At 24.1% G+C, this 12,785-nt stretch overlaps 1 protein-coding gene across 1 annotated transcript; it reads right to left on the bottom strand.

Moving 5' to 3' along the window:
* Positions 1-5,286: 5,286 nt before the first annotated feature.
* LOC101489515 (isoliquiritigenin 2'-O-methyltransferase) lies at positions 5,287-8,066 on the bottom strand. Its single transcript, XM_004496304.4, has 4 exons — positions 7,544-8,066; positions 6,239-6,552; positions 6,061-6,125; positions 5,287-5,756 (listed from the first exon to the last, which is right to left on the bottom strand). Exons 1-4 carry the CDS (start codon positions 7,984-7,986, stop codon positions 5,460-5,462), a joined length of 1,119 nt encoding a protein of 372 aa, XP_004496361.1. The 5' UTR covers positions 7,987-8,066; the 3' UTR covers positions 5,287-5,459.
* Between the last annotated feature and the right edge of the window lie 4,719 nt (positions 8,067-12,785).

Genomic DNA, 12,785 nt, shown 5'->3' with positions numbered 1-12,785 from the left:
TTCTTTTTATTGGAAAATTTTTTACATCTATTTTTCTCAAAAAAAAAAAAATAGAAAAATTTGTCAAAAAATTTTAAAAAAAAAATTATAGAGAAATTTTGACATCAATTTTTCTTGGAAAAAATCCAAAACTTTTTTCTAAAAAATCAAAAGTTTTTTGTCAAAAGAATTTCAAATTTCTTTGTTCGAAGAACTAGTTTGAAACTGATTCTAACTAAAAACTTGTTCAAAATATTAAACTGATTTATATTTATTTTAAACTCATTCATGATGAATTGATCTTAATTCAAAAGTGATTTTTAAAAATTAAATCAAATCATTAATTTAATTCAATTCAGTTTAATTTTTATTACAAAAATAGTTGAACACCCCTAATGACACTTCAATCATATGAAAAATATTATATTCCATTTTCTAGCCGTATCAATAAAAATTGTTACGAAGAAACTGTGTTATAAAATACAAAAATATTTCACTAATAAGCAGAGTGAGTAACGATTTTTAAACATTACCCACGAAAAACTACATAAATCAATCAAATTTTATTTGAGATTTTATATAAAAAATAAACATATGATAATCAAGGACTCAATTCCATAAATAATTTTTGATAATTGTGAACCATATATTAATTTATTGAACTAAGATCAATTAATCCACTGTATGCCTGCATCCAAACTAATACGACTTTTTATTTTGTAAAGACCAAACTAAGATGAATTAATACATTATATGCAGATGCAGCAGTTTGCATGCTCACGAGTTTCAATAGATTAAAGACGATGTTTACATAATGATAATAATTTTTGCCACGCAAAAAGTCAATAAGATAAAAACAAATGTTCACTACTGTCACGTAATGTCCGGTTATTCGTCACGTTATTTTTTGTTTTTGACAAGCTATGCCATGTCAAAGTTTTTTTGTCAATCCATGTCAACGATGAATTGCATACCTTATAATTTAATTAGGTCGATACTACTCTTTCCTAAAAATAAGTTAAAGATTAGACGTATATGGATGAAAATTTTGATCATAATATAATATATCTTTTGTTTTGAATGATTAAATTTTTACTATTTGAATAAAACTTTATTGACATATGGAAGAAGAGATAAATGAGTGAATCGAAATTAGTTTCTTATATGTTAGTTAAAATTGTTTTTTTAGTGAATTGGTTTTTGTTAAAAGTGAGTGAATGTAAAATAATTTATATTTATATATCTTTAAATAAAAATGAGTTTAACGATAAATTTAAAAGTAAAAATTATATTTGGATTAAAAAATTACAAACTTTACCTTCAAGTAATAATTAACTTCGGAAGAATTTGACTTTTAAGAAGCAATTTACTTTAGAGTATTTTGTGAATAATGTCAACAATTAGTGATCAAATCAATAATTAATATTACTTACATATGCGTAACCAATAACGAAATGTTATATAATCAATTATTGATTTTTTCACTTTAGTAACTTATCACTTTAAAATAGTCAAATTCATTATGGAGACAATAAATTATACTTGATAACGTCTAAACATACCAAAATTAAATTTCCAGCTTTAAAATTGAAACTAACCATACAACTAATTAACAACCAACATTCGTGATTCGTGGTTAGTAGCCTATAACAAAAAAAAAAACAAAAAACATATTACATGTGGTTAGTAAAGTCAAAAGCATGCTTTGATAGTTTTTTTATTTTTTAATTTTTAATTTTTTATATTGCAGCAGTCTCCCATTATCAGAAAATTCGTGTAGCGTTGTGATGTGAACGGAGGAGTTGAACTATTACATCATTAATAATTCACATACCTTTGAGTAAAAAAAAGTAATTCAAATATCTTTATCACACAAAACTATCGACAGACGTAGACGTTGTTGATCTTAGTATATACTAAAATTAACGTGCACTATGTATAGACACTTTGAAAAGATGAACACATTAAGCTTCTGATATTGTTTTTATTTTACTCTCCAATTTTTAAATGAAAAATAACATATAATGTAGAGTTAAACTAATAAATAAGTAAAGACGAATAAAATATTATTTCGATTAAAATTTAAATTTAAATTTTTTCGAATGAGTAATTCTTAACTAAAAGTTATTGTACGTCGTCGCTCATCTTACTCCATAATTTGTTGGTAACACTTTGATCTTACTCTATATAAAGATTAAATTACATGTTTTTAATATATATTAATTTTATCAAATAGGTAGTACAAGGAACAATAAGTGTTAATAGTAATGCGCAAAAGTCATTTTCTATATCGGTAATTAACAAGTTAACTTAGGGATGTATGTGACTTGGTTTGGGATGTGTTTGACCAAACCTAAATTGTATAGGGAATATTCAGTTGAGTAGTCTGGTAAAAAAAACAATCTATTATAATACTGTGTTGAGTTGAGTTAAATGGTTTACTTTTTAGTTGGATTGGGTTGGATATTAAATTACCCACATTCATTTTTTAAAATTTAATTGACAATGATAAACTATCGTGTTCTTTCTAAAAAATGATATAACCTTAATTTTTTTTCAAAAATATAATATAATTTATTTTCACTATTTTGTTAGCAACTAAAATATATAAATATACAATTAATGAAAATATCAAATTCATAAAATTGATAAAAAATACTATTATTGTATACATCAATATAACTAAAGTTGTAAGATTCATAAAATTACAAAAAATCTTAAAAATATCAAAATAACTAAAGTGTAATATCTTAAAATAACTATAAAAAATATAAGAATTGAGAAAAAAATGAGGATTCATATATTGAGAGCTCAATTAGGAAAACCTAATATAAAACATATTTGATACAATGATACTCCTATTTATATTGGCAGTGAATACTAACTTTTTAATTAGTTTCTCTAACTAACTATAATTATAACTAACTAACTATTGCAACTTATTATAGTTAATTATAGTTGTAATTACTGTAATTGTTAATAGTAGGTAAATAATCTTTACAATTGAGCTATTTGGATAAAATGGATTGGGATGGTTTTATTCAGTATTCATTTTTTTAACAGTTTATTATTTTGTGAAATTAAAATATAAATTTATACTTATTTATTTGACCCAAATATTATTTTAAATCGATCCGAGTTAGATTAACCGAGATGATTGGGTTGGTGAAATCCATATACAACCCCGTCTTGAGTATATTTTTTAATTTTTTGTTATTTTTCTTCACACAAGGGTTCAAAGTTTGATTGTATAAGGTGTACAATGGACAATTGTTTGACATTCCATTTGTTAAGAAATGTAATTAAAAAAAAACTAATGGCCCGTCCATAGTTTGAGTTGTTGCCTTTTTAAGTAAACATTCTTTTTATTCTAAAAGTTGTTGCATTTCATGTCAAATCAGCGTACTAAGTCCTAAATCAACGTATAATTACAATTACACCCGGACTTGTTAGCAATTTGATACATGTTTTATATCCTGTTTAAACTAAAACTATATTTTTGAAGGATTTTGACTCACAGGGCGTAAGAATAGTCCCAGAGCTTCAGTAAATATTTTGGAGGTGTTATAATTTTTTAATTGATAAATTAAATATAATACTTTATTATATATTAGAATTTGATGTTGTAAATTTATAATGTAAATTTACAATTTTTTTTTTCAAACACAACTCCAACTCCAAAAAATGAAGAATTTGACTGAAAAGTTGCATATGTTTATGAGAGATATAGTTATGATATGTTTAGAGAAGAATAAATTTAAACAAAAAAATAGTTAGTTTGATTGAGTTTTTATAATTTTTTTTCCACAAAATTAGACTCATACCGATGAATAACATTAATAAAAAATAAGGTACTTATTTTAAAAATATAAATTTTCTTTTTTAAAAATTATATTTTTTATATTATTAAAACCATTACGTAAACATTTTTTAAATTACAATAAAAAACATAATAAATGATTAAAAAACCTTTAAATACAACACATATTTAAGATAATACTATTATTATAGTCTAATAATTTTATTTAAATATCAATGGTTAATTTTAAATGAAGTGAAATCATATTTAAATCAACAAAGATTAAATTTATTTAGTTCAATTCAGATTGAACTCGAACACATCAAAAAAAATTATCAATTTAATTGATTTCAAATTTTGTTGTTGAGTTTATTAGAGCCTTAGTTTGATTTTTATATCTTTAGGCGAAACTCACAATATTAACAATTGAAGTTTAATTTAAAAGATATAGCGTATTTTTGTAATTAATATTTTTTGCAATTATTTTATAGATTATATTTATTAAAAAAAATGGTTAGAGACATTGGAGTGGCCTGCATGAGAAATCATATTGTGCACGTTTTAGAAGAACTTGAAGATCACATTCTTGAAAATAAGAAGTGAAGATTTATTCTAATTTTCTTATATGTAATTTCATCTTCTTCATTGTTACTATATTCATGAACTAATTCTCCTTTAATTTAGGATGTAGATGATTCTCTTTGAATCTTTGTAATAGTAAATCTTTATTACTATTTATGCAATTGAAGTTGTTATACTTATTCATTAATTCTTATCATTAACGTTATTCGTTGGTTGACTTTATGACTTATTTTATTATTGAAAAATAGATAGTAACAATCAAATCTATAATTGATCATGTGGATGATAAATTGACGAACTTTCATACTTTGAATAACAAATTAGATCACTTAAATAATTATGGTTCATTATTATCAAAAAGAGATTTTAATACAATAGATTAGTCTTAATCTAATATGATAGTTTGATATAACTATAATAATTTGATTGTTAACATAGTGATATATAATTACATAGTAAAAATAGGAAGACTTGAAATCTTAATCATTCTTTCTCATGATTTTTATTTTATTAATTTTAATTCATTTTTACTCAAACAACTAATTATTTAACTATTTAATCAGTTAAGTATTTATAACTTTGCTGCGCCGATAAAATTAATAATAATCCCAATTGAAACAATCTTACTTATGATTATTATTATTTATTTGAATGATTTAGTACACTTTCTGTACTTAGTATTTTTTTTCTCATATTAAAATACTTTTGTGGAGAAGGTTTTTCAATAGTGTTAGGAAATACTTAGTTTTAAAATTTCATAATTGGTGGCATAATCATGTAATCTAAAGTATAAATTGTTTGTACATGAGTTAGAGTACTTTTGTATTTTGTTATATAAAGAGGGGAGATAGAGAAACGTATATATTAAAATGATAAAAGAAATGAATTATTGTATGGAAATGACAACCAAAACATACACTGTTACAGAAAATAAAACAAACCAAATTATCTTAAATTGCATAAACATTACATCACATCAAAGCAAACGGTTTAACAAGAAAGTTGTAACACACTTGACCTCACAAAAAAGGTCTTTATTTGTCCTTTACTCTTTTTCTTTTACATTCATTTTAAAAAAAGTTATTATTATAATAAAACTTTATTTATAAAATTCCATGACCCCTAAACAGTTAAAAGCACGGCAAGCAACTTGAAATATAGAAAATCCAGAGAGTTTGCACAATTTATCCCATTGTTTCTCAGTTCTTTCCCTTCCACCAACTGTGATAAACATGAGATTGTCAAGAGTTGAAACAAGTTTAGATTCTTCACTTGCTTCTGGTTCTTCTGGCAATATGAACTCAACAATAATCACCTTCCCATTTGGTGGCAGAGCTTTGCGACAATTGCTTAAAAATTCTATGCATTTTTCATCTGACCAATTATGGCATACAGCCTACAATTATGAAATAATAGTCACAAAAATTTGTAGTTACCACTTTAATCAATCTATAAGGTATGATAAAGGGTCCATTTGTTACAAATTATTAAAAAAAATTAGATTTTTTTTCTTCTTTGAAACAATATTAAATTTTTTTCTTTCTTAAATTCTCATTTTTTCTAATATCATAACAAACAGATGAAAACAGCTAAAATTAATTATTTAAAAATGTTTCTTTTATAAATAAAAAAAAAAACCATAAATCTATTGGGTCAACATTAGATATGTAGCCATTTATTATGTACATATATAGACTTACCTTTAGTATCATGGCATCACCCTGTGGAACACTTGCAAACATATCTCCTCCAACATGATCAATCCCTTAATAAAAATTTGGTATAGTTTTATTAATTATAATATTCAACAACAACAACAACAAAATTTGTATAAAAAAGCTTTAATTTCTTTTAACATTATTATACATGATGTTATACCTGAAAGTGGAGGTGCATTTTCAATGACTTGAGGCAGATCAAAATTAATTCCCTTAATTAATGGGTATTTGGATATTATCATTTTGAGATTTCGTCCACTTCCACCTCCAACATCAACCAATGTTAATATTCCCTCAAATCCAGTGTATATTTCAAGCATTCTTTTCATCTCTGTTGCACACACATCAACCATTGACTTGTTAAATATTTGGTTCATTTTTTTATCCTTTCCCATGTATTCATATTTTGTCACTCCATGAAGTTTCTTGAATAAATCAATGTCTTCATCCACCACTGCTTCCTTGAAGTTCATCCTGGAAATACAAACTAAAACTTTTACACAATTTTTTTAACTAAGTAATTTGCTAATTAAGTTAATAACTTAAAAGCTTAAAATCGTCACATGATTTTGTATTTTAATTTTAATTTAGTAGTCAATACTCATCTGCTTGTTTTTTTATAAGCTCTCGTTGAGTTTTTCACATATATTAAAAAAAATAGATAATATAAATAATAGGGATTATTTTTACTCACTGTAAATTAATATGTATTTTATGTTAACTTTTCATATTATATAAAAGATGAATTAGTAGTATTAATAAGAGTAAATTTATAGATTTTTTTTTGAAATACATGCTAATAATAAGAGATCAAGTGAGTATTTCTCTTCTCACTTGGCCATAAGTCATTTACCCTGGAGGTTAAAAAATTGTAGTTTGTTTGAATAATGAGGTTTAAAAATGATATACCTCGATCTTATTTATGAAAGAAAATTTTATCAATAAAAATTGATGTATTTGACTTTAATATATTTATTTTTGTTATTTTTTTACTACACCGAAGTGATATATAAAATGTAGTTATTAGTAATAATACTGACATCAATGACTCGTTTTACATCTGTTTTATGAGATTTGAACTTCAACCACCTTTAATGTTAAAAAATGTTTGACAACTTACTTTTATAAGTTTTTTCACCATAGTATATATATATATATATATATATTTATCAAATAAAAAGACTTTTAAAATGTGAGAGTTAAATTTTGACTATACAAATATACATGAATGATGATGATTAAAAGTTATTTATGAGACACGTGATTACTTAAAAAAGTCACGTGATTTTTTCTTTTAATTTTGATTATCCATATATAATTGTGTGGTCCAAATTTATATATTTAAATGATAAGTATGCATTTATTTAATTAAATGTTTATCCAAACATCTTTATTCTTATTCTTACCTATGTAATATGTTATATACTATAGAATTTGTATAAGAATTAAAATTAAAATGACTTACCAAACCTGTAACAAAGCAGGATAACACAAAAATGTAGTGAAAGAAGCCAAGTAGCCTCTACTTTCATCAGGGACAAGGTATTTTCCAACCATTGAGAGTCCATAAACTCTCTCGGAGCCACCGTCCTCGGCGGTTCGAGTAGAAGAAGTAAGAACAGAATAACTAACGAGTAAACGCAACATTCGGTCAAGCCTATTAGACAAGTCCGAATGTTGAGTTGATGTTGGCAAGTTAGAAGCAATTTCAGATGGTGACATGAAAGCACCTGGTGGTGTTGCCTTAGCAATGATATCAAATAAATTGAGATCAATAGCAGCATTTAATACTGCTGGATAAACAAGATTAGTGGTAAGTACCATTGCTGAAAGACAAGCACTATCCTCAGTTTGTTCAAAGGAAACACTAATTTGGTTTTCCTCCTTAGTTAAGTAGGAATCTCCCATTTTTTTATTCTTAATTTTAGTACTAATAATTTTTTTTTCTTCTTTCGTTCTGTTTGCTTTCTAGCTTGATTATTTTCATATCTATAATGTGCTCTTTATATAGGAAAAAAATGTGTACTTCTAATTTGGCTTTTAGTTATGGTTGCGGAGGTACCTACCCCTTATGACTTTTTCTTTTTATTCCTTTTGTTTTTGAATTGTATGAAAAGACACTCTCTGATTTGTTTGATTTTAATTTTTCATTTGTATAATAATCTTGCTTAAGTAAAGTCATGATCCATGCATGGTAAGTAGCTAGCTTGCTCAATTGGAGTTATAAAATTCTTCCAGTTTGAATAATTTGAAATACTATTGATGAAAAAGACTAAGTATATATATAACTGAATTATATATCAATTTATTAAAACAACACTTATGATTCATCCTACAACAACACTTACGATTCCATGGGCGATAAGAATGTGTACTAATTTTTTGTTGTATCACTGGTCAAAAGAAGCAAAAGGGCCAATAATATACTACGTAACTATGTATTCGGATCCCGTGAAAAATAATTTTTTTGTATTTGGATTAATATTTACAAATATATTTTTAAATAAATTTTATTTTACAAATATTTTTTAATTGAAAACTGAATTTTCTTTAATGCAGTTTATGTTTAAATATTTTTCTTCAAACGTTATTTAGTTTACAAAATAAAATCAGTTATATATTCAAAAATACTTTTAAATATACAAATTTACTAGAAAAATAATTTTTTTTATTAATTTATTAGTTAATAATTACTACAAAGACGAAACCAAAGTCAAGCATATTCCACTATCTCATCTTATGTAAAGCACACTAGTGCAGTGGTGGTAAAATGAGGCTTTTCTTTATATTATGTTTAGTAATACAAAAGTATTTACTATGTTATTTTTACTAAATACAAGTTCGAGGTAAAATTAATTTTGATTAAAGATGATTAATAATGAGTTAGTTATAATGTCAATCTCATTTTTCACTATAAAAATACTTTTAGTATTGTGTACGTAAATCTAAACATGCTCATAAAAAATGAAACATTTAACTACTTTGAAGTAAATATTTTGGTCGAATTTCTTTTATATTTTTTTATTGTTTAAAATTATCTATTATATATAAAATGTTGTATTTTTTTACTTTTAAAAAGTCGTAAGACAGAGTTGTAACCACTTGAATAATTTTTTTCTCTAATAGGAAATGGCACAATAGAGATGCGATTATTTATTGTCTTTTATTTTATTTTTTATAACAAAAGATTAATTATTAATTTAATAAATACATAATTAATTAATTAATTAAATCAAATAAATTATATTTAATAGAAAAAAAATACATCAAAATTAATGTAGTTGAATAGATGTGTCAAAACAAATAATGTATTATATTATTTTTACAGTTTTTTTTCTATTTTGCAGCTATTACAAATAAAGTGTTATATTACTTTTATTTATTAAATTAATAATTTATTATTTATTAAAAAAAATAAAATAAAAAATAAAAGATAATAGATGATCGCATCCACAAAATGTGACCTCTTAATTAAAAAAAAAATCTTTCATGATTATTGCGACTTTTAAATTAAAAAAAAATTAATATATAAATTTAATGTAGAATATAATAGATAATTTTGATGAAAAGATAATATAAAAATGAAATATCCAAATATTTCAGCATAACAAACACCGTTAAAGAAGAAGACTTGGAAGACAATAATATAGTTTGTAGTTTGTATTGGGTGATTAAAATGGGCTAACTCGCTATATTTTGATCGATCATTAATCTATTCAAATAAGATGAGGCACACTAGGCACCAATTTAAATAAATAAGAGGTGATAAAACGATTTTACTATGTGCCATGTTGTAGCTATCAATTAAGTTGGTAAAACGAATTGATGTTTTTGCTAGTAGTAATTCAGATTTGGATGGTCAATTAGATCTTTGAAAGCATCTAACTAAACACTTTTTAAGCCCACCTAACAAAACCATAGGACTGGTAAGCCAGCTAGATAAGGGCAATTGCACTCCACAAAATGACTTTGCCATGCATTTTTTTTTTTTAATATTGATCCATTTTTGTAACTTTGCTTCTCCATTTTTAAATATATTAAAAACTGTAATTCGGCAAAAAGCTAAAAAATTAAAAGTTGACTGAAAGAGTTTCTGTTTTTTTATGCCATCATGTCAAAGGCTCAAGTGGAAACTTATAAAAATATAAAAGGCTCAAAAGTGGAAATGTGGAATTATAAATCCTTCCTATTAAAATAATTTATTAATATTTACCAAAGAAATTAATAATTTATTAATTATTATATATTTTAATTAGTTAATTAGATAAGTGTGTCGGTTAATTACTCTAATTAATTAGTTATTTTATACTAATGAATTATTTATCTAATTAATTATATAAGTGTTTTTAATTTTTGATATAATTAATTCTCTTAATTATTAATACCAGTCAATTTATTTTTCTCTATATATATTTTATAAATGCTTAAACATCATTTATCTTTTCTCCATTTATTTTAGACATTGCTTAATATTAATCATCGATGAAAAGTTTAATTACACTTAATTATCATCATGTTTTATCAAATAAAAAGGTATTAGCTTAGTTGTACCCAAAAATGTATTAGCTTTCTATATCAATTTTGTAGCAATTAATTTAAATATATGGAGTGAAAAAAGTTAATTTAATATTTTAATGTTTAATTTTTTATGTACATGGAGCGGTAAACATTGCGTAAAACATACACGTAACTATCAAGTCTTGAGTTTGAACTGATCACAAAATATAATTGTATACAACTATTAAATCTAACAATATTAGTATTTCTCAGTTGTGTATACTGATGTATTGAAATTTAATTACATGTTTATATTTGAGTTAAATATATTTTTAATCTTGTAAATATAAATTATTTTGATTTGTCGTCATAAAAATATATTTTTCATTTATACCCTTTTAATTTCAAAATACTTTTAAAAAAGTTCTTAATTTTTTTAATAAAAAATACTTAAGTGGCTATTTTCTTTGCTAATGTGACCCTTGATAATTTTTACTGAATGGAAATTTTTTAATATTTAAAATTTAAAATTATTCATTAGTCTTTAAATTGTAACTCAATTGACAAATATCTATATTATTAGGTTGAACATTATGTAATAAGTTCGAACTCAACATCCCGCATTTATATATAAATTTTTTGTGATAATTTTATAATTTCATCTATAGAATAAAAAAAATCATTAAAAACTAAAACTAATTAATCAATTAAAAAAAATAAAAATTCAATAATATTCGCCTTCAACCTCTAAATTACTTATTTTTTAATTAACAAATTTCCAAATCTGAATTCAATTTAAACCCAGAAATCAATGTGCATTCCCCAAAATCTCTACCACAGCCCTTATGATCAATTATTTAGTTGTATTTTTTAATACTTTAATATTTCAGATAATCAATTACTTAGTCAACTGATAACTATTTTTTATGATAACAAACATGAAAAATAAATAAATTGCATTACTGGTATACGGACCGTTACATCAATATGTTATATTTTAAATTATGTAGTATAAACAACTAAGAATTATATAGATTTATTATACAATGTATGAAAAAATGTAAAACAAAAAACATAAGGAAAATCCATCGACGATCGAAACAGGGCAAGAAAGCTAAGCTGTCGTAATCATGGTTCTCTGAACAATTCGAGGGACGAGTACTATTGGCAATGTGAATGGTTCCGTTAATCTATGTACTAAATTGCATGCGATCTACCTCGTTTTTTAGAATGGTTGCAGAGTTTTTAGCAAGTCATTCAACAAGCAAACTACTATGTACTAAACCATGTACGGGCCTACTAAAGTTGTTGAAGTAATATGTTCATGCAAATTTAATAGGATAATAGATTAATATAGCGTGACGGTATTTAATTACATAAATTTTGATTGTCCGAGACATCTAAATTAAAGATGTAATTTTTTTTTAAAATTTAGATTTTTAAGTCTTGATCGTCAATTTTGATCGCAAATTGAATATGATGATTGCATGAAGTCATATTGTTGTGATTATGCACAATTTGAATTCACTAAATAAACAATTAATACTTCTATAAATAAATAAATGCACTAAATAAATAACAAAGTATGATGTTTCTATAGATGAGTGTCTATTGAAACTCTCTTTGTCTTCATTTTTATGATAATCTCACTAATAAATTGTATTAAAATAAATAAATAATAATATAATAAAATAGGGTTATTGAAGTAATTCACTTAAGAATTTAGGTATTGGATACGACGAATTAAGTACTTTTTAGGTACTATTGTTATAAATTAACACTAATAATGTGTATACGAGAAATTCATTTAATCACTCAAATAAATGTGCTCCATCATACATCATAGATATTTTAAGACTCGACCAAATAATATGTATATTGTTTGGATCCATCTTATGTGAGATTTTTTTCTAGAGTTTGTGCACGGTGCATTAACAGTAACTATGTGATTCTTTAATTTTTCAAATATTCACTGAATAAGATTGAGAGAGAAAAACTATCGATGAATGGAGAAACTTTTCACGCATTTTTCTTTTACAATAGATTACCTTGATAAGTGATTAATCGTATATCATACTTAAAAAGTTATATAAAATTCTAAAGACAATCAATGATATTATTTAAAAGGTTATATGAGATTTTAAAGAGGATCAATTATATTATTTAAAAGTGTAATTTAATTGCTCTCTTCGTTTTTATAATTGAGATTG

The sequence above is a fragment of the Cicer arietinum genome, chromosome 4, assembly GCF_000331145.2.
Source record: "Cicer arietinum cultivar CDC Frontier isolate Library 1 chromosome 4, Cicar.CDCFrontier_v2.0, whole genome shotgun sequence".
NCBI lineage: Eukaryota > Viridiplantae > Streptophyta > Magnoliopsida > Fabales > Fabaceae > Cicer > Cicer arietinum.
The sequence above is the reverse complement of the archived record's forward strand: the minus strand, read 5'-3'. Positions and strand labels throughout refer to the sequence as shown.